At 35.7% G+C, this 26,572-nt stretch overlaps 2 protein-coding genes across 6 annotated transcripts in view; one reads left to right on the top strand and one right to left on the bottom strand.

Moving 5' to 3' along the window:
- LOC127854416 (probable ubiquitin carboxyl-terminal hydrolase MINDY-4) overlaps positions 1–24,871 on the top strand; it is a 44,616-nt gene extending 19,745 nt beyond the window's left edge. For both annotated transcript variants that reach the window (XM_052389440.1, XM_052389439.1), the window contains exons 7-17: positions 2,348–2,513; positions 3,404–3,520; positions 4,236–4,324; positions 5,726–5,824; positions 7,254–7,317; positions 9,466–9,602; positions 12,848–12,911; positions 17,521–17,682; positions 18,974–19,154; positions 20,024–20,099; positions 20,941–24,871. In XM_052389440.1, the coding sequence (XP_052245400.1) occupies positions 2,348–2,513; positions 3,404–3,520; positions 4,236–4,324; positions 5,726–5,824; positions 7,254–7,317; positions 9,466–9,602; positions 12,848–12,911; positions 17,521–17,682; positions 18,974–19,154; positions 20,024–20,099; positions 20,941–20,989 (1,204 nt within the window). In that variant the 3' untranslated portion in view covers positions 20,990–24,871. The remainder of the gene's footprint in view (positions 1–2,347; positions 2,514–3,403; positions 3,521–4,235; positions 4,325–5,725; positions 5,825–7,253; positions 7,318–9,465; positions 9,603–12,847; positions 12,912–17,520; positions 17,683–18,973; positions 19,155–20,023; positions 20,100–20,940) is intronic.
- Positions 24,523–26,572, bottom strand: part of LOC127854414 (uncharacterized) — a 42,595-nt gene continuing 40,545 nt past the window's right edge. For all 4 annotated transcript variants that reach the window (XM_052389435.1, XM_052389437.1, XM_052389438.1 and 1 more), the window contains exon 23: positions 24,523–26,263. In XM_052389435.1, the coding sequence (XP_052245395.1) occupies positions 26,082–26,263 (182 nt within the window). In that variant the 3' untranslated portion in view covers positions 24,523–26,081. The remainder of the gene's footprint in view (positions 26,264–26,572) is intronic.

The raw sequence follows: 26,572 nt of genomic DNA, 5'->3' as shown, positions 1-26,572 counted from the left end.
TGTTTAAAAGAACAATTTCTTCCAGAGATTGAACAATATGTCATAATGTTCATAATTTGGAAAAAACACAATGGAGTCCTGAGGTAATGCACTCTGGCAGGTCGAAAACATCAAGAATGAACTTTCTCTCTACAGTCTGTGTATCCTCTCTGATAGGCCATACAAACACTGTCACTCAGTGTTCATTCTGGGCCAGATTGCTGGTTGGGTAATCCCCCATCAGCCATAAATTTAGTGGGCCATTTAAAGGTTGTGTAGGATGCAGGATTTATGATCACTACCAGCTGCATGTAGATTCAGAGAACTTGTCAGAAAATCCGAAAAGCCGTTAACAAATGTGTTACTTTGACTATGCTTTTTACAAATGTCACAAAACATGAAATTATTTTTGTCATCGTTTGACAACCACGTAAATTTTCTCTACCCAACCTTTCTCGAATTTATGATCATCTATCTTTTCCGAAGGTTTCAACAATTGATCGCTTGATACAGCAGACGATAAAGGCCTACCCGCTTTGGCCGAAGCATCTGCTGATTTGCCACTTTCCTGATCAGAAGTTCTTTCACTTTCCCTTGGTTTTTTTGTTTAAAAAATGTAGGAGAGTTCGTCCCTCGCTTCTCTCCTACTGCTTTGACATGTTTAAACACTTTTTTTCTTAAAACGTTGGAAAATCGCAACAACAAAAAATGCTAACAAACGTTTTCAACACTTTCTGATGACGTTGACACAGTTTGCAGACATTTGACATCTATCAACCAATGAAAGTGCAGGATTCAACACAGTGCGCCCGCGGTAGCCAAGCAACGGTTATTTTCCACCTACTCAGCAGACCCGTGTTTAGAATTTGCAGTACGATTCCATCGCTTTGTTTTTGAAAATTAAATCTCCCATTGGTTTTATTTTTTAATGCGCCAATTTTATTATGTATTCGCCCGACTGGCCCACTGATATTATTAAGATTGCGACCATTAATATTTCGATGCGGGAATCCCGCAATGGCGTTGCCCAGAATGAACACTGAACACCCCTGCTTTTCTTTCTTGCAAAATTAGTTTATTTCCATCACTAACCCATTGTTCAAAGAGTCAAGTTTTTGCAATTTTCACAGCGGATGCCACAGTGCCTTGTTGGACCAGGGAATTTCATTTTAGATACATCTGCTAATTTTTAGCCTGAAAAATAAAAATAAACGATTTCAAATAATTAATTTATTTTATTTGGACATTCATGGTTTGAAATCGTTTTAAAAAATGTTGATTTTGCGATTTTTGAACTTTTGGTACGAACTAGTCCGTTATAAAACCGAAGTTTCGTACCCATTAAAAATAACGAAAATACACGTATTATATGCACAAATTCTTCTCTACAATTGCATTAAACAACACATACAATTTTATTCTTTAAAATATGACCGTATTTGTGCGTCAAATATTGAAGATTTAAAGTTGATAGGCGTAAATGGGTTTCGCATTTCGGGCACCTGTTCACGGCTGTTGAATTTAAATCGTTGTTTTCGTATTGCTTTCATAATAATATTTAGTCATTTTAATACTATCAATTTGATAAAATTGTAAAGAAATAATAAAATATTTACTTACAAATCGATTCTATTCAGGATTTTATTTGACGGTTGCATAATTATTGAGTTAGCAGCATTGTGTACACATCGGTCTTATTGACAATAACGTAGTGACGTCACCATCTATGTATAGAATGGAGTTAGCAGACTTTGCTGTTGAAAGTGTTGTAGCGTTCTTGAACAAACAATTATGGCGTAGCTTTTGGTAAATTCCAGCACAATTGAACTTTTTCTTAAACTCGGCACCCATTTCGTGTTTAAAAGCCACCTTTTGGCATCCGAAAAAATATTGAGATTCAATTTTTATTTTTTTTGGTTTCGTCAAAAATTAGAGTCGGCGGGTCCGAAAATCATTTTATTAAAAAACTCTGGCCTAAGTATAATTTTCTATAAATACCTGTACTTAAGTTAAAAAATGTAAAATCAAATTTGGGTCAAGAAGAGTCAAAAACTATGTCATCAGTTGAGCTTTATGGCAATCATGGCCCTTTTGTTTCTTTCCATTTTAATGTATGACTGGAGTCTTGTTCTGACAAAACTGGGCTTAATGTGTACATAATTGTCCATAGTTTGCAAAGGCTAATCAGATATGACTTTTTATGCCTAAACTGGATTTTTGCTTAGAAGAGACTTACGAAAAATTATACAAAAGTGGAAAGTGTCGTTCCTGATTAGCCTGTGCAAACTGCACAGGCTAATCTGGGACTATTTATTAAAGGCACATGCATTAAGCCCAGTTTTCCCAAAACACTAACTTGTATCAACAGTCAGACCTCCTCCAGCAACTCACTAAAGGTGGGAGATCTAGAGATGGGAGACGTTGACAACCTAGATGATGACCTTGCCAAGCTTGACCTTGCCCCCCGTGTGACCTCAGCAAAGGTCAACAAGAACCAGTACAACTCCAAACCCATCGACGTCAAAACTGCTGTTGTAAGTTACCATCTTGTTGCAGGGCTTTGCCTGGCTTTAAAAAATATGTTACCAAAATTGCCTCACTTTTGCAAAGTTCTTCTTTATTTGGTTATTGTATGGGTATTTATGAAAAATACGTGTAGCAAAATAGGATTTTCTTTAGCCAAATTTGTTAATTTGTAGCAATGGACTTATTTGGCAGATGGCAGAGTAAGCCATGCTTTGCCCTTAATTCTTAAAGTTGTGTGTGTGAAGGAGTATAAATGAGGACTTTGAGGAAAAGTCCAGTTTACAAGGACTAAAACTCTGTTTTTCAATATTATTTAGGAATTGGCATGTGTTTTTTTGGGGTGTGTGCAGAGCTTTGGACATTTAGAGGAAGTGAAGAGTAAAATAAGCAAGAACCAAAAAAGTCTCTTAATAAGAGTTAGTTTAAACCTATTTATTTTAGCTCAATTGCATAGAAAGTCTATGGCTTATTTAAAACGCTCTCGAGTTTGTTTTCTGGGACTAGAACCAGTACTTGGTGTCAATGGGGGAAAGCTAAAGAATGCCCCCACAGTGGGGATCGAACCCTTGACCTCCCCGATCGCTAAGCGGACACCATATCCACTACACTACTGCGATCTAATTAGAGTTGTTTATGCTTGTGTAGAGGATAACTACATAGTGCAGTTTTCGTTTGCAAAACAAAACTATTAATATTAAAAAGGTTGAAATAATTCAACATGTACACATGTATATAAGTAGAGCATGTTGGGATATCTTTTGTTCCCAATGGTTCTTAAAGATAAGGAAGAATCCTCAATAAGCAATAATCCACTTACATAATTTATTCTATTTAATTGCTTCAAATCATTCCTATTTTCCCATGAAGTAATGGTTCATCATACACTTTGTATGAACAGGCACTGAAGCAGCTGGTATTTGGGAACCCCATGGCCAGCTTCAATGATGAATGGAAATTTCAGAGCTTCAGCTTCTGTGATATGCCCAAACTCAAATATGGCATAGTACAAAAGAAGGTAGGACAAGATTTTATTGTTAAACAAATTTGGTTGATTTGTTTGGTCTTGTTAGAGCTTTTTCAATTATGTTTGTCTGTATACAATTACCATATGTATGGAATTAGTGAAGAATGCCCTCTGCAACTAAGGATTTTTTTTTTCTGTCGACCAGAAAATTGTAATTCAGAGTCGTTATGTGTTTGAATTAACCCACAAGCAGCAAAGAATGTAGAAAATGGCATTACATTGTTTGTTTGGTACTTAAAAATGTCTTGACTTTGTCTATAGAAAATCTGCAAGTACCTCATTAGAATCATAATACAAAAATCTAAATTGCACCTTTTTGACCTTCTGTTTGCTGTCCTGTAAGCACAGTGGTTGGTACATGCACTTCTCACCTTGGCAACTAGGATTCAATCCCTGCATCCTGAAGCATTTAATTTTGGTTAGTGGTCACCATACCAGACAGGTGTGATTTGGGGTGCTCCGGCTCCCCCAAACTACGCATCACCGCACACAAATAGACAATCTTATCAGTTTCAACGAAAAAAAGCTGAAAATTGCATCTTTATTTTGAATTTTGTCTTAATGTTCCTGGGTCTAGTTTATAGTTTAAAAGGGAGTGCTTGACCACTGTCCGGGTCCACACATAATGCAGGTATGACGCAGATGGACCTCGTTAACTTTGAAAACATACACATTTTTTTACCACTACATGTACTATGTTCTTTAGGGAGGCCCATGTGGGGTTCTTGCGAGTGTCCAGGCTTGTGTTCTACAGGAACTGCTGTTTGGTGAGAAGAAAATACCCCCACAGAGATTGTGAGTGTTTTACTTTCAGTTAGATAGGCTACTTGTTTTTCAGTGATACTGCTTTCTTCAGTTTTAAATGGTAAATAAACTATTAACAACTTTTTTATTTAAATAAAAAATAAATATTTTAATGATCTTTTTTGAACACTTTTAACACAGTACACATCCACATGAGGGGACCGCATTTTGACCTTGACTATGACCTCCCTTTAGATAAGTTCAAAAGGTCAAAACCTCAGTTAACCCTAAATGACAGGTACCCTCGATCATCAATACAACTTGTTACGAAGCTTTTATACTTATATGGGTGTTATCTATGAACACACCCAATTGACCTTACATCATTTTGACCTTGATATTGACCTTTTTAAGAACTTATTCAAATAGACCAATGAATCAATACTGACAAGTTTTTCACTTGGACCATATGCATTTATTGAGCGCAGCATCTTTTCTTCTCTCACAGCATTTAGACTTGTGACTTTACATAATCATCTTAAATAAATAAATCACTGCAAATTATTCTTATATTTAATCAGTTTAACATGTGGCTATACAATTCACTAAGCATGCACAATTTGCATTTCTGGGTTTACCGCGTGTCGATGATGATCAATCTACTGGCCTTATTTAAATTTAACTGGTAGTTACCTGGTAGACATACCGAGTAACATGTATTACCAGATATACAGAAAATATGAAAACTTGACAACTTTTTTTCAAGTTATGTAATATACCAGTCGTGATAAAGTTGTATTTTATTTTAAGTTATAAACCAATAATTGTAAAAAAAATGCGGTATTTTACAACTTTTCTTTTCTTCGTCGTCGTGGTTGACAGTCCCTTTAACATAATCAGAAATTACCACATGATCACATTCTTTTCTTCTCTTTCTCATCAATTGGACATGTTCCTTTACATTATGTGCTTTAACTCTTTCACATCATTTGCACATGTGCCTTTACATAATCAGCATAAAGGAAGCGATACCCTTCTCTGCTTCTCTATAACATAATTGATGTGTGCCTTTCATAATCGGCCTTAAGGAAGTGTTTCTCTACTATGCTTCCCTCTTCTAAATTGGACATGTGACCTTACAAAATCAATCTTAACAAAGGGATGCCCTTCTTTGCTTCCATCTCAGCTTTAACCCTTTCCCGCTCAGAAGCAAGGTAACGATTGCAACCACAATATAACCAGAACAGCATACGAGCTACTCACAGTCTGGTCAGGTTTTATGCTGTATGCTGCTCATCAGTATCTTTCCATTGGAAATTACGCCTCTAAAACTTGAATCAAGAAAGAAAGATCTTAAATTTCATTTGATTTTCTTAAGGGCTTAAAACTTGTATAAATGCGTTTCTGAGTGGGAAAGGCTTCCTTCTACATTAGTACGTGTCTGTTTGCCAGCAATGAGCCCACATATGAGGAGAGAACTGAGGCTCTGTCTGCTGCCCTGGCCAAGGTATTCTGGAGATGCGGCGAGAAGAGAAAGGCTGTAGTCTGCCTGTAAGTGTTGGCTGTTGATTCAATATCATCACTTTTATCGTAACAAATCATGGACCATGCCACAGTGTGATTTACCCTCTTTTCAGCTGATTCCCTCCCTTTAGTCCGAAACATGTCAAATCATAATTAAACTGAAACTTTTTGTACACTTTCTTGATGAAGATTTTACTACTCTGCGCAATCAGGCATAATTTCGTTTCACTATTGGAATATAGTTTTTAGCTCTACTGGCCGAAGTCCTGAAGAGCTTATGTCATGGCATGGTTTCCGTCGTCCGTTCGTGCGTGCGTGCGTTAGACTTTTTCTTGTTTACGCGATTTAGTCCACAGTTTTCATCCAATTCTTTTCAAACTTGTTCAGTTTCTTTATATTAATGAGGACTCGAACCCTATTGAAAATGGGTTACATAAGAGTAAAAAGTCTAGAATTATCTCCCCTTGAATTTGAGAAAATTGTGAAATAACACTTGTTTACGCAATAAAGTCCACAGTTTTCATCCAATCATTTCCCAACTTACACAGTGTCTTTATCTGAATGATGAGTCAAACCCTATTGAAAATGAGCAATATCGGAGTTATAAGTCCAGAATTATCTCCCCTTGAATTTGAGAAAAAAAATTAAATCTTTAACATTTTGCCATAACTTTTGCAATATTGAAGATAGCTACTTCATATTTGGCATACATGTGTATCTCATGGAGCTGCACATTTTGAGTGGTGAAAGGTCAAGGTAATCCTTCAAGGTCAAAGGTAAAAAAAAATCAAAGCGATGCAGAAGGGGACATAGTGTTTCCGACAAACACATTTCTTGTTTGTTTACATATACAGTTCTATCCTTTTGAAACTTCAACGGATGTTTTATATCATCAAGGGCCAGAACCCCATTGAGAGTGAAGAAAATTTGTCCAACTTATTGTTGAAAAGGAGCCATTTGAAGTTTAAATTTTACGTTTAGTTTATGCGATAAATTTCCCATTTTGGGTCTGTTTATTTAAAACTTACTCAGATTGTTCATACTATCAAGAGCTTGAGCCCTATTGATTCCAGCCATTAGAGCGATTCAGGCCCTCATGGGCCTTCTATTTGAAAAGTTATAGTTACAATTTTAAACAACTTAATAGTGCATTTTGAGAATATCGAGTTTTACTTCATGCCAGAATCATCATGCGTTAAATGTGTGTTATTTCGATCCAAACAACATAATGCATAACACTTAGTTATAGTTATGATAATTATAAATGTCAGAAATTTGCAGAGTTTCTATACTACAAAACACATTAATAGCAAAATAGTGTGTTCTGTATTGAGGCTTAAATGTATTTTTAAGTTAATTGGTAAATGCAGCACATGCATTTGTTTGTATTCATCCACTATAATACCAGTTTGTGTTGCTGTAAGTGACAATTTCTGTTAATTTTGTTTGTCCACAGGCCATCCAGCAGACCAGTTATAGGAAGTGGAGGAAAATTCAAAGCTGATGAGTTCATAGAAACAGTAAGCTCCTTTTTATGACCCGGTAGGTTTGCATATAGCATTTGAACTGTCTGTTCGTCCGTCCATCCGAAAACTTTAACATTGGCCATTACTTTTGCAATATTGAAGATAGCAACTTGATATTTGGCATGCATGTGTATCTCATAGAGCTGCGCATATTGAGTGGTGAAAGGTCAAGGTCATCCTTCGAGGCCAAAGGGTAAAAAAATTCCAAGGGAAGTAACAAGCTTTAAAGGGAGATAATTTATATTTATCATTTGGCAGGTAAAGATCATTTTTACAAGGGAAGTAATATTTTGTAAAGGGATATAATTAAAAATAAAATAAATCAATCAAATTGGCGCAGTAGGGGGCATTGTGTTTCTGACAAGCACATCTCTTGTTAAGTATGTCTCTTAGAAATTATCCTAATCTGCCCATTATAAACTTGTCTCATATGTATTGATACCATCCTGTACAATACTGACCGTTTGAAAAACATTATTACGTTTTCACTTACAGACGTTTGGAATACAGGATATTTATAGTGGTGGTTAAAAATTTCTGTTGTAATCAATTTTTAGCTCAGCGTTTTTGGAGAAAACCCGAGGTATTGTCATAGCCAGCTCGTCGTCCGCCGTCTGACGTCCGCCGTCCGCGTCGTGCTAAAACCTTAACATTGGCTCAAAAATCAAAGTGCTTCCACCTACAACTTTGAAACTTCATATGTAGATGCACCTTGATGAGTTCTACACGCCACACCCATTTTGGGGTCACTTGGTCAAAGGTCAAGGTCACTGTGACCTCTAAAAAAAAAATTAAAAATTCTGACAAGCTCTCATTTATTCAAAACTGCATCCGTAGCTGAGCGTGGCACCCGTTATGCGGTGCTCTTGTATACAAATTTATATTTGTAATAAAAAAATGATTCATATGTTTCTTTATATAAATTGTATACAAGAATAATTTTTGATGTGACACAATTAACTTCCTGAGCAATATAATAGTGATGGTCATAAAAAAATGTATCCATAGTTGTTTATTTTTTTTTTAGGTATCAAAATATCCGTGTTTGTATGGAACAAATGTGTCCAAGCATATGTCATAAGGGCATCTGTGTGTGCAATCTGTGTCGGCACATGTGTACTCTAAATTCATTTATGGTGTTGTGACATTTCATCGCTGCTTCTATTTCAGTTTAACCTTTACATGTTGACGTGTACACTTAATTTTGTATGCAGTTGTGTCCTGGAATTGCTACTTCTATCTCAGTTTAACCTCTACATGCTCAGGTGTATACTTTATTCATGGATGCAGTTGTGACATTGTATTGCTTCTTCTATTTTAGATAAGTCTCTACTCACTTATGTGTTCACTTTATTCATAGATGCAGTTGTGACATTGTGTTCCTGCGTCTATTTCAGTTAAGCCTCTACACATTTATGTGTACACTTTATTCATAGATGCAGTTGTGACATTGTGTTCCTGCGTCTATTTCAGTTAAGCCTCTACACATTTATGTGTACACTTTATTCATAGATGCAGTTGTGACATTGTGTTCCTGCGTCTATTTCAGTTAAGCCTCTACTCACTTATGTGTACACTTTATTCATAGATGCAGTTGTGACATTGTGTTCCTGCGTCTATTTCAGTTAAGCCTCTACTCACTTATGTGTACACTTTATTAATGGATGCAGTTGTGACATTGTGTTCCTGTGTCTATTTCAGTTAAGCCTCTACACACTTATGTGTACACTTATTCATGGATGCAGTTGTGACCAAGTGTTGCTGTGTCTATTTCAGTTAAGCCTCTACTCACTGATGTGAACACTTAATAAATGGATGCAGTTGTGACATGGTGTTCCTGTTTCTATTTCAGTAAAGCCGCTACTCACTTTTGTGAACACTTAATTAATGGATGCAGTTGTTACCTTGTGTTCCTGTGTCTATTTCAGTTAAGCCTCTACTCACTTATGTGTACACTTTATTCATAGATGCAGTTGTGACATTGTGTCCTGTGTCTATTTTAGTTAAGCCCCTACTCACCTATGTGAACACTTTATTCATGGATGTAGTTGTGACATTGTATTGCTTCTTCTATTTCAGTTAAGCCTGTACACATGTATTCATGGATGCAGTTGTGACATTGTGTTCATGTATCTATTTCAGTTAAGCCTCTACACATTCATAGATTTTGAGGAGTTGAGTTCATTCATGAAGCAGGTGGTCTCCCAGTTTGAGCTGGATGGACAGGGCGGGGTGATGCTTTCTCTGTACTCTGCAATACTGTCTCGGAAAGTCGAAGGGTAATGCTATTAAAATTTTATACGCTTCTTTTAAAAACGGAACTTTTATAGTTTCACCCTTGGCGGGCGGGCGGCGTCCACAGCAGTGTCCGCTTTCCTTATTCAAATAGTTTTCATCCGATCTTGACCAAACTTGGTCAAAAGTTGTGTCTAGACAATATGTAGGTCAAGTTCGAATATGGGTCATGCCAGGTCAAAAACTAGGTCACAGTGTCACTTAGTGCATTTAAGGATTAAGCATGGTGTCCGCTCTCAAATTGAAGTAGTTTTCATCCGATCTTCACCAAATTTGGTCAGAAGTTGTGTCTAGATGATATGTAGGTCAAGTTAAAATATGGGTCATGCCGGGTCAAAAAATAGGTCACGAGGTCACTTAGTGCATTTCAAACATTAAGCATGGTGTCTGCTCTCTAATTGAAGTAGTTTTCATCCGATCTTCACCTAATTTGGTCAGAAGTTTTGTCTAGATGATGTGTAGGTCAAGTTCGAATATGGGTCATGCCAAGTCAAAAACAAGGTCACGAGGTCTTTAAGTGCATTTCAAGCATTTAGCATGGTGTACGCTCGCTAATTGAAGAAGTTTTCATCCGATCTTCACCTTATTTGGTCAGAAGTTGTGTCTAGATGATATGTAGGTCAAGTTCAAATATGGGTCATGCCGGGTCAAAAGGAGGTCATCAGGTCACTTAGTGCATTTCAAGCATTTAGCATGGTGTCCGCTCTCTAATTGTAGTAGTTTTAGTCCAATCTTCACCAAATTTGGTCAGAAGTTAAGTCTAGATGATATGTATAGATGATAACCCTTTGCATGCTCGGAAATTTGTCATCAGCTAAAATGTCATGTGCTGAATTCTTAGCTCACCTGATTGCTCAGGTGAGCTTTTGTGACCGGTCTTTGTCCGTCGTATGTCCGTCTGTCCGTTAACATTTGCTTGTAACATTCTAGAGGCCACATTTCTTGTCCGATCTTCAGAAACTTGGTCAGAAGCTTTCTCCCAATGAAATCTAGGCCGAGTTCGAAATTGGGTTGTGCGGAGTCAAAAACTAGGTCACTAGGTAAAAAAATAAGAAAAACCTTGTAAACACTGTAGAAGTCACATTTCATGCCCAATCTTCATGTAACTTTTTCAAAATGTTTGTCTTAATGATATCTTGGTTGAGTTCAAAAGTAGTTTCTGATCCGTTAAAAAACATGGCCGCCAGATGGGCGGGGCAGTTTTCCTTATTTAGCTATAGAGAAACCTTGTAAACACTCTAGAAGTCACAACTTTTGCCCAATCATCATGAAAATTGGTCAAAATATTGGTTCAATTGATGTCTCGGACGAGTTCGAAAATGGTTGAGATCGGTGAAAAAACATGGCTGCCAGTGGGCGGGGCATTTTTCTCTATATGTATATAGTGGCAGTTATCCCTATTTGGCTATAGAGAAACCTTGTAAACACTCTAGAAGTCACATTTTTTGCTCAATCATCATGAAAGTTGGACAAAACATTGGTTTTATTAATATCTCAGACGAGTTTGAAAATTGTCGGGATCGGTGAAAAAACATGGCCGCCAGTGGGCGGGGCATTTTTCTCTATATGTATATAGTGAAAACATGTGAAAACAGTAGAAGTCACATTTTTGGCCCAATTTTCATGAAAAATTTGCTCAGAACATTTGTTTCCTTGATACGAGAGTTGAGTTCAAAAATGGTTCCGGTCAGTTGAATAACATGGCTGCTGGGAGGGGGGCAGTTTTCTCATTATGCCCCCCCCCCCTTTCGAAGAGTATATTGTTTTGCTCATGTCGGTCCATCTGTCCACCAGATGGTTTCGGGTTGATAACTCAAGAGCGCTAATGCCAAGGATCATGAAACTTCATAGGTACATTGATCATGACTCGCAGATGATCCCTATTGATTTTCAGGTCACTAGGTCAAAGGTCAAGGTCACGGTGACCCAAAGCAGTAAAATGGTTTCCGGATGATAACTCAAGAACGCGTATGCCTAGGATCATGAAACTTCATAGATACATTGATAATGACTCGCAGATAATCCCTATTGATTTTCAGGTCACTAGGTCAAAGGTCAAGGTCACGATGACCTGAAATAGTAAAATGGTTTCAGGATGATAACTCAAGAACGCTTAGGCCTAGGATCATGAAACTTCATAGGTACATTGATCATAACTCGTAGATGACCCCTATTGATTTTCAGGTCACTAGGTCAAAGGTCACGGTGACCTGAAATAGTAAAATGGTTACTGGATGATAACTCAATGAACGTTTATGCCTAGGATCATAAAACTTCATAGGTACAATGATCATGACTCGCAGATAACCCCTATTGATTTTCAGGTCACTAGGTCAAGGTCATGGTGACCTTAAATAGTAAAATGGTTTCTGAATGATAACTCAAGAAGGCTTATGCCTAGGTTCATGAAACTTCATAGGTATATTGATCATGACTTGCTGATGACCACTATTGATTATTAGGTCACAAGGTCAAAGGTCAAGGTCACAATGCCAAAAAACTTATTCACACAATGACTGTCAAGGTCACGGTGACTCAACTTAGAAAATTGGTTTCCAGATGATAACTCAAGAATGCTTACGCCTAGGATCATGAAACTTCATAGATACATTGATCATGACTCGCAGATGAAAGAATGATGATACTTGACCAGGATGTTTGTCTGGACAATATCTAGGTCAAGTTTGACATTTGGTAAGGATTGAATGAACCGACTCCTCTCAGGTGAGCGAACTAGGGTCATCTTGGCCCTCTTGTTAAAATTACCATTTCCTTCAATTTTTTTCAAAGAATACTATCAGAATAGCAAACAGTTTGGATCCTGATGTGACGCCACGTTCTGTGGCATCTCATCTGGATCCAAACTGTTTGCAAAGGCCTACAAAATTCGGTTCAAGCACTGAAAGAGTAAAGGTCCCTGTATTACACTTCATATGCATATTCAAAACATTTTGACTAATTTGAATGTTTTTGTGTCTAACTGGCAGTCTCCATATTGCAAAGCTGTATCCATTTAAGTTTTATGATGGTCCTGAATATCAAATATATATCAATAGATCATCAGTTTGCAACCAAATGTAAAATTTAATCTTCATGTGATAAAGTTTTGTCATTCTCAATTAAGACAACTTCTAGGAAAAACTAAGAAAAGAAGGCTTCAAATACTGTGATGATATAATATTTTGCATTTCCATACCCTCTGTAACAAGACATTCTGTGTGTTTGACAGAGTGAAAGATGACATGGACGTCCCTACAAACGCACTAATGGGGGCCCACGGCTACTGTACTCAGGTAAACACTGGTTATTATTTTAAACCTTTTTAGCTCACCTGAGCACAATAGGCTCATGGTGAGCTTTTGTGATATCCTTTTTTCAGTTGTCCGTTGTGTGGCGTGCAGCGTCAACATTTTGCCTTGTGAACACTCTAGAGGCCACATTTATTGTCCGATCTTAACGAAACTTGGTCAGAACATTTGTCTTATAGATGCCTCGAATGAGTTTGAAACTGGGTCATGCTGGGTCAAAAACTAGGTCACTAGGTCAAAAAAAAGAAAAACCTTGTGAACACTGTAGAAGTCACATTTGATGCCCAATATTCATGTTACTTTGTCAAAATGTTTGTCTAAATGATATATTGGATGAGTTCAAAAATGGTTCCGGTCCGTTGAAAAACATGGTCCCACGGGCGGGGCAGTATTCTTTATATGGCTATAGAAAAACCTTGTGAACACTCTAGAAGTCACAATTTTTGCCCAATCATCATGAAACTTGGTCAAAACATTGGTTTAATTGATTTCTCGGACGAGTTCGAAAATGGTCCAGATCGGTGAATAAACATTGCGGCCAGGGGGCAGGGCAGTTTTCTCTATATGTATATAGTGAAAACATGTAAACTCTCTAGAAGTCACATTTTTAGTCCAATCTTCATTAAATTTGGTCAGAACATGTGTTTTCTGGATATGACGGTTTAGTTCAAAAATGGTTCGGATCGGTAAAGAAACATGGCCGCCAGGGGGGGTCATTTTCCTTATATTTATGTAGTAAAAAAGCTTGTGAACACTCTAGAAGTCACATTTTTTGCCTACCGTTAATCATCATAAAAATAACTTTAAACATCGATTTTATATATATCTTGGATGAGTTCCAAAATGGTCATGATGGGTGGAAAAACATGGCCGCCAGGGGGTGGGGCAGTTTTCTCTATATGTATATAGTGAAAACATGTGAACAGTCTAGAAGACACATTTTTTGCCCAATCTTCATGAAATTTGGTCAGAACATTTGTTTCCTGGATACGACAGTTGAATTCGAAAATGGTTTGGATTGGTAAAAAAACATGGCCGCCAGGGGGGGGTCTTTTTCCTTATATTTATATAGTAAAAAGCTTGTGAATTTTCTGATTTTCTGGCAGTTTTGTTTGAGCTTTCCTCTTCCTTCCTGCTGGTTTAATATCTTCCAGACATTTTGTGATGCTTTTGTTATATAAATACGAAATATCTCTGCAGATTAATGTAGATTTTTTAATTTCGATTTTTTTCTGTAGGTTTAATCCTTGGAATCCAATGCCAGAAAGGAAGTGATCTCAGAACTTTCTATTTATAGAATGGGCAGTAACTCTTACTCAGGAACTTGAGAGAACTCTTTATTCATCAACATACTAGTATGCTCAAGATACTCTCTCTTGAAGGGTCCACATTTCTGCTAAAGTAAACTGGGTTTATTGTTTAATACAATAACCCACATTATCAAAGATTTGTGTTTTAAAACGGATTTATTGATTTTTTAATTAGAAATATAATTGCATGGTGAGTCTGAAATAGATCATTATTGTTTATAAACAAGGCTCTCAGGGGGTTGGTAGTTTTTTGTATATCTACAGTTGTTTATAGTGAAACATTGGGAATACTTTTAGTCACATTTTTAGTTCAATCTGAATGACACTTGCTGAGTGCAAATAATATTATCATATTTTGATTTAGTTTACTCAATTAGTTTTAATAATATCATCTTCAAACATGGTGACAATCTTAATGAGCATAATATTTTTTGCTCATGGTGAACTTTTGTGATCACCTTTTGTCAATTGTCTGTCTTCCGTTGTGCGTAATGAATATTTGCCTTGTTAACACTGTAGCGGCGACATTTATTGTCAGATCTTCATGAAACTTTGTCAGAAGATTTGTCTCAATGATATCTTGGATGAGTTCACAAATGGTTCAGGTCTGTTGAAAAAAATGGCCGCCAGGGGACCATTTGTTGTCCCCTAGCGGTTTTCACCGGAGGGGACTGATGGTTTTCGCTCTGTGTGTCCATCGGTCCGTCAGTCTGTCACACTTATCTGGATCCTGCGATAACTTTAAAAGTTCTTAATATTTTTTCATGAAACTTGAAACATGGATAGATGGCAATATGGACATTATGCATGTCATTTCATTTTGTTCGTATGTCAAAAATTCTGGATGCTATGGCAACAAAACCAAAAAAAAAAAAAAATCTGACAATGGTGGAATCTCTGACAATGGTGGAGCCGGTAGGGGACCATATTGCTTGACAATAGCCTTGTTGTTCATTCTTCATGAAACTTGGTTAGAACATTTGTTCCATTGATGTCTCGGGCTGCAAAAAACAGGTCATTTATTTTTATCTCAGGTGAGCAACTTTGGGCCTTTCAGGCCCTCTTTTTATTTTAGCTTGATTGCAGAGAAATTCTATGGCTTATTGCAGCACTATGGAGTCTATATCCTTGGTAGAACAAGTTCTTGGTGTATGTGGTAGAGTTCTCTAGAATCTCGAGTGCTCCCAGAGTTGATTAAATCTAAAACCTCATAATCCTACAGCATACTCCATATTGATATACAAAAGTGACAGTTAAACACTGGATATGTTTATACAGCGTTCTAGATAAGCTGCGTATCAGTGTAATATACGCATTAGAAATATCAAGGTACGCTCAATTTATCATTTCAGTGCGTACATTTAAGCAAGCCAATCTGGACTTACACAAATGCTGTAAATGCTTTACGTACATCGTAAACAAAAATATAAACAGCCGATTGTCTTTTGCCAAAATATGAGACTGGTTATCGTAAAGATTAGAGATAATTTGTGCGCTGGATTGTAGAAATAGTTAGCAAGTCGGTATGTATACTCTGTATCATCTAGATGCATTGTAAATTTAGTTTGTTTTTTTTTAACAGACAGTCAAGCGCTTATGTGTTTATTAAATTATATGAAGCGGTCAGCAAGGTGTCTTCGAAGCCAAAACAAATTACTTCTCAAAGTAAAATGGATTCTTTTTATACACAAAAGTTGTATCAAGTAATAACATTGTACTGCCAATACTGAATGATTGAATTTCCTGTTTTCAAATCAAAAAGGACACACTAAAACGCTAATAAAACAACTGTCGAAAGTTGATAAAAAAAAGTTTTCCGTTGCTAACGATGATGGACAATAAGGACGAAGTTCGTCTTAAATGTAAAATCTGCCAACAATACAAGTTAAAAACCGACACTTTAAGAAAACTTACTACTATGAAGGAATACACATTGTTAATGGTTTATTGTGTTCAACATGATGAAAGTAGCGTGTCTGTACTTCCGCTATATTCTTGTTTTACTATTAGCAAATTACCCTTCAAGCAAGGCAAAATTTGACCATTTACCCACATGTTTTGAAAAGTGGGGGTATTTACCCCCATGGGTCAAGAATTATCTAGAACGCTGTTTATACCTATCTTGTTTTGTTTGTATTCTAAAATAAACAAAACATACATTCAATTTAAATTTTAAGAGTGATCCTTCATTTTTAGCTTTGCTTTTCACTAAGCTATAGTACTCACCAAGTATTAGTAATCTGCATGCACTCTGTAGTGGTAGACATGCAACATCTCCATATCATTGATTCTACCACAGATGTTCACTTGAAACTTGAACAATGTGTCTGGGGTCATTGTGTGAGGTCTGTTACCAAGTTTCATAGCTCTGACATGTTATTTTGCAGAGTTAAGCCCCTATTTGTACTAAGAAAAATAAGGTTAACATTTGTGTGCAAAAAATACGTATCTCTAAATATATTGCAAAAGAACTTTTCATTTGTGTTCAGAGTGTCTATAAACAGTCACTGACTAAGACCTTGCAATGTGGCTAGCCCTTGAACATAGTATGTCCCCTTTTGTACTTATTAAGGTCAGGTCAAGTCTTGTGTTAAAGATAACATTTAGATACAAGTTTGTGTTTTTCATTTTGTAACTAATACAGATATTCTATTGAAACTTGTTCAGATATGCCTGTATGGCCATTAAAGGAGGTCACTGACCATCTACTATAGAAATTACTCTAAATATGGGTTTACAATCATTATACAAACATTAAGCATATAACTATTGATCATTTTTATCATACCACTATGTTGATATCAACCCAATACCAGCTCCTGATATGATTTTTTATAGTTAGTTGGTGTTTATTTTAGTCAATGTTTAGAGGTACATCATATTGCACTTAATCAACTATTAAGTCATCATTTTCTTTTAATACCTAGATGTAATATATTTTGAACACAAAGGCGACTAAATGAGTAAACACATATTTAACAAATATGAAGCACAAGTGCTCATGATGTAATGTTTGATGTGTCTACTGTCATGCAACATGTTCTTTCTATGGATTGTCTTGGCGACAGAAAAACAGTTTACTGCCCAACATATCTTAACATATCAGACTCAGCAAAAATAATAAATTTGCTGTTCGAGCCTTGCCTTTTTTTCTAATCCTTACCTGATCTAGGGCAGTTACATGTTATTCTCTCTATATATGGAACAACAGTACAACAAAAACTGGGTCTCAGGAAATTTTAAAGCATATGTTTATAACATTTGATTTTCTTTCAAACTAACAGGAGATGGTGAATCTGTACCTATCCGGTCGTGCTGTTTCCAATGTGTTCAATGACGTAATGGAGCTTGATTCTGGGGATGGCAACATCATGATGCTCAAGGGAGTTGTATCACGTTGTGACGTGGGTCTACTGTCACTCTTTGAACATTATAAATCCTGTCAGGTGAGACTATTACATGCATTGTTTTTAAATTCATAGTTGTGGTAGTTCTCACAAAGTATTCAGTTAAAATTCTAATGCTAGCTTTATTTTCTTAATGTGTTTACTATTCATATGTATGTCGATTTTGAAGCTTAGTCAGAATTTTAGTCAGATCTTGTCAACATCTAGGCCAAGTTTGAGTCAGGGTCTCTTGTGTCTAAAAACTAGATCATCAGGTCAAATCTTAGACAAATTTTGATGGGGCTTTTGTGGCTACATTTATAAATCACTCTTGAAACTTGTTACCAATGAAGAGGCAAATGTATGATGCAATCTTTAATAAAACTTGGTCATTGTTTTAACTTTACAATATCTAGATGTATGATGCAATCTTGATAAAACTTGGTCATTGTTTTAACTTTATAATATCTAGGCCATGTTTGAATCTGGTGAATGTGCATCCCAAAACTGTCCATCAGGTCAAATCTTTAAAAAACACTATAGAAGCCACATTTAGGACTCGATCATTATGCAACTGAGTCAGAATGTTTATCTTGACAATATCTAGTTTGGGTTCTTATCTGGAGCACTTCTTTCCAAAAATAATGTCACCAGTTCAATCGTGTTACCACTGTAGAGGCCACATCTATAAATATATCTTTATGGAACTTAGTCAGAATGTTTATCTTGACAACATAAAGGCCAAGTTTGAATCAGGGCCATGTGCGTCCAAACACTTATGAGTCAATCTTGATGAGATTTGTTCTGAATGTATATCTTTAAGATATCTATGCAGTGTTTAAATCTGGGTTACATGTGTCTGGAAACTAGGTCACATGGTCATATCTTAGAACAACCCTGTAACCACTCTAGAGGCCACATTAATGACTCAACCTTGATGAAATTTGGTCATAGTGTCATCTTGACAATATGTAGGCAAAGTTTGAATCTGGGTCAAATGCATCCATAAGCTAGGTCACCAGGTCAATTCTTAGAAAAACTTAAGAAGCCACATTTGTGATTCAATCTTGATGAAACTTGATCAGAATGTTTATATTGACAATGTTGAAGCCAAGTTTATGTATAGGCCACATTTATGATTCAATCTTGATGAAACATGGTCAGAATGTTTCTCTTAAGAACATCAAGGCAATGTTTGAATATGGGTCAAGGGAGGTAAAAAACTAGGTCCAAGGTGAAATCTTCAACAATGGTGGCCCTTGGACTCATATGTAGTCTACAGTTCAATCAAGACCCTCTTGTTATCTTTTTAAGCATGCTGCTCTACTAGTGTTTGTTTGTCAATCCTTAGGTGGGTACGTACATGAAGACGCCCCGGTACCCAATCTGGGTGATCTGCAGTGAGAGCCACTTCAGCGTGCTGTTCTGTGTCCGCAAGGAGCTCACCAGCGACTGGAAGGCAGAGAGGAGGTTTGATCTCTACTATTTTGACGGGCTGGCCAGACAGCAGGAGGAAATACGCCTCACTGTTGGTGAGTGTGCAGCGCTGTTCATTTAACCCTTTACCACTCAGATACGTATTTTGACGCATGTGTGGTCCTTTAGAAAGTTAAATTTAATTAAAGACCTTTCTTACCAGATTAAGTTTTAAAGGCTTTATTTTCAGCCCTTAGAAACTGATGAGCAGCAAACAGCATAAAACCTGAACAGACTGCGAGTTACTCGCAGGCTTTTCTGGTTTTATGCTGTTTGCACATAGCCATTTTCACTTGGCTTCTAAGTTGGAAAGGGTTAATTTTGATTTATTCAGAGGTGTGAATTTGCCTGCCATTTAAATCGTTTTCTTGTTTTCAATTTCTGCTTTGCTCAATAAGTAGTTGTTAAGTTTAAATTATCAACTTAAAGTGAAGAGGTTTTTGCGATCCTAGTAATGGGGTTAAGGTATTTTCCTCTCAAGGTATTTTCAAAAAGGTTTATTTCAGTAGCCCAAAGCAGTTGAAGTAAACAAGTGAAATTTCTCTTTGTCTATTAAAGTACATTTGTTTTTACTCAAATTACATTTCACAAGCCTAATGTTTGCAGGTAATTGTTTGTGTGAAGACTTGAGTTGCTTGAGATAAAGTGTTTGTAATCTGTAGAAGTCATTGTGGCATCTGCTTTTGTTAAATTTAATTGACTGGAAAAAAACATATTATAAATGTTTTAAAATCAAGCCTTGTAAATGCCTTTGAGTAAAAAGCTTGGTGTTTTTTCAAACATTAAACAATCATTTAAATATGTGTTATTTTTTTAATCAAACCATCATATAAATATGTGTTATTTATAACATGCTTTACATACTTCATAGCAAAATTGCGTCATTATTTTAACGCATTCGAGACCCTGTTTGTTCTATTTTCAGACACAAACAATAGAGCATTCGTACCTCCATCACATGAAGAGCTGGTTCCACCTATTGACCACTGTATACGAACCAAGTAAGTCTGACAGCATACCATCCGTCATATCAGTGCTGTTTTTTTGTGACATTTAACTTACAATTAAACTAGGGTCTGAAATAAATTACGTTCTGGTCAATTAATACTAAAAGTTCTAAATAATTGAAAGTTTAAACAAGTACTCTTTAATTAAAATTTGGTTGTCTGACATTGCTGTTATAATCCACTCCCAAACCATGCATCCTCCTCAAAGAAGTGAAGATAGAAGTATATCATATGAGTAGTGTTCTGAGAAAACTGGGCATAATGCATGTGCGTAAAGTGTCGTCCCAGATTAGCCTGTGCAATCAGCACAGACTAATCAGGGACGACACTTTCCGCTTTTATGACATTTTTCGTTTAAATGAAGTCTCTTCTTAGCAAAAATCCAAATTAGGCAGAAGTGTCGTCCCTGATTAGCCTGTGCGGACTGCACAGGCTAATCTGGGATGACACTTTACGCACATGCATTATGACCAGTTATCTCAGAACGTGACTCATATATATCAGTCATGCTCAGGGAAACCTAAGCTTTATGCATTAGTGAAGTGTAGCCTCAGGTAAGCCTGTGTAGACTTATCTGGGATGACACTTTCTGCCTAAACTGGATATTCTTTTCGAAGAAATTTCATTTAAACAAAATAAATCAATACAAATGGAAAGTGTCATCACTGATAGCCCAGTGCACACTGCAGGGGCTAATTAGGGAAAGAACTTAAACACTTGCATAAAACCAGGTTTTGCCAGAGCTCAGCTCATATATTTTGTACTTTATTACTATGTTAGAATTATTCATTGTTTCATTTGTGTACAAGTGTAATGGCTCTATGGCTCTCTGCAGGTGGGAAGGCGCAGAAGTTGACTGGAATGGAACAGAACCATTGTTATAGTAGACTGGAACACAGTAGCTGATTCATGGTATTCAAGTGGATCCATGGTATGAATGGATTGGATAGGCTCAGAACAGTTGCAGTAGTGGCATTGTAAGGATTCATAGTTTAAGTGAACGGAACTAAAACTATACCACTGCTGTAGTTGACTGAAGTTGAGCCACTGATGTTATGTGTTTTAAACTTCTCGAGTGGAATGGAAGTAAACCACGTCTGTAACGGAAAGGAATGTAACTCACCACTGCTGAGCTTGAATTGAACAAAACACACTGCTGAAGTTGACTGGAAAATGAACCAAGCCACTGCTGTAGTGGCATGCAATAAAACATACTGCTGAGGTCGACTGAAATGAACTAAACCACTGTTCTAGTGGCAGGCAACTTAAACGGTTATAGTAGACTAAAATGGAGTTGGATAGATGGTTTAAAATAGCATGTCACCCAAATGGTACTGCTGACCAACACAGATTATATGAAGACTGCTACATAAAAGAAGTTAGTTGTATAAAAAAGAAGGAATGCTGTTGGTTAGTTGTAAATATTGCCAGTTTTACCAAAATGACACCACAGCTGCTGGGTACTTGTTCATGTATCATATTTTTACTTTAAATCTGCACTATTTGATTGAGTGAAGACCTATGCTATGCATGTCACTTTGAGAAGAGGATCTGCCTTTTGACCTACAAATGTTTGAAACCAGGCAGGTATATTCAGAAGTATTGTATTTGGATAGCATCTGGATAGTCCTGTTTTGGCATTTGTTGGTCCCTCTATGATAGGTTAAGTCAATTGTACTGTTTATTTTTTTCTAGTGTCATCAATACAATTACACCACTTGCTACAATTATTTGATACTTATTAATAACTATTCCCTATTTAATAATAGTATTTATAAGTATAGCTCAACAGTTAACTTGACCTTAGCTTTGTTTAAGAAATGGTCCAATCTGCATCCACTCGGGAGGAGGTTTGCTTGTCAAACAGATCTTGTTCAACACTGTTTTGAAAATTTAGTGTTATGTATATGCACCTGTTATTGCCACGTGTAGGAATTAAATATTTAATAAAACATGCTGTCATTTTTGAGAAAATTCTCATTAAGCCATATTTGGATTCTTAATGTGTTAGTTTTTTCCAAAAATAACCGTATTCTTATAAATAAGAAACACAGTTTATCAAGTTTAACGTATCATGAAAGAATATATAGGCATAAGATAAGGTGTGTGTGTCATGGAAAATTCCCAGCAATTTCCATACATTATTATTATGATGCAGTTTTTATTTATATATATATATATATGTGCCACAGTAGGACATGCCAACATTACAGAATTCATTACCTGCTGTAGAATTTCTTACATTTATGGTATCATAGTAGTCAAAATCAATTGATACATTATTGTTTTGGATATTAATTTTTTTTCTCATTTCGTGTCTTGTCTTGTCTGCCTTTAAGAGGTCTTTAATTGCACAAATAAATCTGCTGCTATGTGAAGTGTTGAAAATTACATATAAATTTCATGTTACAAATATTTATTATTGTCAATTTTTCAATGAGAATCAAAAACTATACAGCATCTGTGATAGAAAAAGCATGTCTTGTTTAAAAAATGTTAATTCACTTCATTGTCTGAGATGTTATATTCAAAAGTGTGTAATGACACTTATATTTAATTCAATGCTTTTTTTTGTATGTGCATGTGAAAGCATTGTACGAAGTGTATGAATATTGCTAGGTTTTGAATGTTACATATCAATTTACGAATCATACATATTGTTCAGGCTTGTAAACATATCAGATTACAAATGTATTGTGACTTAGAAGAATTTTGTGTGCATTCAATATTCAATTGAATGTTTAAACATTTCCATACATGTACTTACTAGGGCTTCTAGTCAGGCAATGTCAAATATGATCTGATTTATATTAAGCAAATATGCTAAATTATAATAATGTTGTTACTTTATTGAAGTACAATACATGTAATACATTATTATGATGCAACCATCATACATGTATGTAAACTGTTAAAATATGTTCCGATTCTTCATTATTTTTTATGTTTAACATGTTCCCATCCGTCCTTGTATTTATGCATACAATATCCAACACAATTAAGTTATATAGTATTTAATCACATTGGGAAGATTGCAGTATATATACCATTAACAGTGCACATGCCAATACTTTTTAAATAATCTTTAATATGTATTGTGCACACAATGTGAATCTCTAGCTGTTGTTACTTGATGGAAAGTTTTCACCAACGGAAGTAGTTTATCACAAACCTAGTGTTAATTACTTGCATGTGAACATAAGAGATAATTAAATAAGTCATGGACTTTGTTGCACGCTTATAGTTATTTTCATACAAGTCATGATATTGTAGAAACATATAGATATATATATAGAGAATAAATTACTCAACCTGATTTAAAACTCATGTTTACAATGTATGGACAAAGCTTGCCATTTGGGCTATCTCAGTGAATACCAAGTGTACATAACCAATTATTAGTGCTTGAAAGTATACAATACTACATTAATTACATTAATAAGCTGTCTTTATTGTTATTTATAAATTGGCTGTTCACAGCAATGCCAAGTTTGTTTTATGTACCTACGTGCACAGTTTGCAGTCATTCATTTTGTTAAGATGGCCAATTGTTAAAGCCAGTAGATGTGTATTATTAATTAGTTTATATATTTATTGAACAGATTTTACATTAGAAAATTAAGTTACAAAAATGCTTGTTGTTTTATGTTTTAATAAAAAAAATGTTTTGCTAGCCCCATCACAATCACCAGCATTAACATTTAGAATGGCCAGGATTATGAATGGACAAGTGCAGATAAATAGCACATCATGCGCGCGTGTGTATTTTAGGATGTCCTTCAGCACCTGATTCTGCACTATGTATGTACCCGGAGTAAGTCCCAGCACTCCAACCTTATAAACCCTTTCCCACTTAGATACGTATTTTGAAGCATTAAAATAGTAGTCCTTTAGAAAGCTACATTTAATTGAAGACCTTTCTTACTAGATTCAAGTTTTAAAGGCTTCATTTCCAACCCTTAGATACTGATGAGCAGCAAAATGCATATAACTTGAACAGACTGCCAGTTACTCGCAGACTGTTCTGGTTTTATGCAGTTTTCACATAGCCATTTTCACTTTGCTTCTGAGTGGGAAAGGGTAAATTTACAAGACTTGTAAGTTTGGACAAATTGTGAATTATGGCTGCCATTTCCAGCGGTTTTGTTGTTACTGATATTTTAAAATTTGATGTGGTTTTGTCTTGTGGGGGGGAGGAGGGAGTAGGAGTATAGGGATGAAAACTATCCTGTATGGTCTTGTGACCACTATCCAAACTCACATGCTTCCTGGAACGGGGTTGAATCTGGGTCGCCTAGGTGAGTGCACAACAGTACTGGCAATTTAACTGTTTAAATAAATCTCGTTTTAAACTTGGGCATCTACGTACAAAATCACATTGCTGTGGCTTATAAAGAATTGTTGTATTCAGAACTAAAACATTTTAATGAGGTTTATTCATTCAAATCTGAACATTTCTGTAATATTCTGGTTGATACAACTAACATTATAGCAAATAAACAAGATTGAAGATAGTGTACGGTGAGAAATAATAATAAAAACATAATATACATACACACAAGGTTTCCAATGACCCTAGGTATTAATATAAGAAATAAATTACCAGAATAGTGTAAAGTCTGATACTAAAAGACCATGCATAAATACTTGTTATCCATAAGGTTGAAAAGATTTGCATGATAAATAACAACAAAAGGGACATTGACACAAGCAATAGTATAAATGAATAAACTATAACTTCGACTGATCCATTCAATACATGATCATATCTCTCAACTAAAACTTTGACTGATCCATTCAATAAATGATCAAATATCATATACAAACAATAATAACAAATAATTGTCATGACATCAAGAAAACAAAAACAACATATTAAACATTGTAGATGCCAAAGGTCTTCAGTTATATAAACATTTTACATATTTTTGCCGACAATTATTGTATTTTGTCTCCTAGTAGTAGTACACAAAATATTCAATATTTACATACATATTTGTATGAACACTTCATTTTCATTGCTGATTTAACTACATTCACATAACTAAAGGTGTGCACTTTTAAATACAAATTTTCAACAAAGCTACATGTAATACATTGCGCATTAAAGAACCATATAAAATAAAGATGCAAATACTGGTACTATCTCAAACTACATTAAAAGCAAGAGAAAAATTCTGACACATGCAAGAGACATTACAATTGTGATCCAGTTTAACAGTCTGGAGAGAACTTGATAGCTAATGCAGATACATATAGGTGTATCTAGCAGGGATTAACATAAACCACTAGTCTTTGCTTTTGGTTCATATTTTTGTACTGAGGAATTACTAACCAAACATCTGCATTCATCATTCCTTTCAAAACAAAAGACAAATATACAAGCCCAATGTTTCCAAGGAAAAAACTAATGCAATAAGCCAGGTTAAACATTCACATCTATAGATTTAAAAATCCTGTCTGGATTATAATTATAAACCTCACTTTAAACAACAAAAAATGATATAAGATCCATCAATCAATAATGTGATGGTAATGTGAAAAGGTCCATTATTATAATCGATCAACACAGAATGCCAAACATTTTAAAATCACATGAAATCTACCAGTACAAAGCAATATCAAGTTGTTCATGTCTGTTTATACCTCCATCAGCTTCTTGTTATAATCTGAACAACTAAAAAGGCTATGACACTCTCAGCAAACTACTTGTACAAAGTAATCTCAAGATTTTCACTTCTGTTACATTTCCATCATTTCAGGTCTCTTATTAATATCTGAATAACACCAAACCCCATACATTATAATTCAAAGGTAAACTGCCAGTACAAAGCAATCTCAAGATTTTCACATCTGTTTACATCTCAAGTCATTCACATCAAGTTTTTCACGTCTGTTTACATGTCAAGTTTTTCACGTCACGTTTACATCTCAAGTTTTTCACGTCTGTTACCATCTCAAGTTTTTCACATTTGTTTACATCTCCATCATTTCAGCTTCTTCAAGCTCATCGTTGCGTGTGAATGGCTGCAGATTTCTCATCAACATCTGGGTCAACTTAGGACATCCCTGCACCATGACAACACCCAGATCAGGGGTGACTTTAGTACCATCCAGGTTCAACATTTGCAGAAATGGCAGACTCAATGCAAGGACACCTAAATGGAAAAATTGAGAATAAGGAAAAATGCCCCGCCAACTGGCAGCCATGTTTTTCAACAGACTGGAACAATTATCGAACTCATCCAAGATATAATTACAAAAATGTTCTGACTACATGAAGATCAGACAATTTGGTGACTTCTACAGTATTAACATGGTTTTACTATAGCCATATAACTGCCCCGGCAGCCATGTATTTCAACCAACTGGAACGATTTTTTCAATTGTCAATTGTGTCAAAGGGACACATGTTTTGACCAGGTTTTATGAAGATTGGAAAATAAATGTGGCATCTAGATTGTTAA

Source organism: Dreissena polymorpha, chromosome 13, assembly GCF_020536995.1.
Source record: "Dreissena polymorpha isolate Duluth1 chromosome 13, UMN_Dpol_1.0, whole genome shotgun sequence".
Classification (NCBI taxonomy): Eukaryota; Metazoa; Mollusca; class Bivalvia; order Myida; family Dreissenidae; genus Dreissena; species Dreissena polymorpha.
The sequence above is the reverse complement of the archived record's forward strand: the minus strand, read 5'-3'. Positions and strand labels throughout refer to the sequence as shown.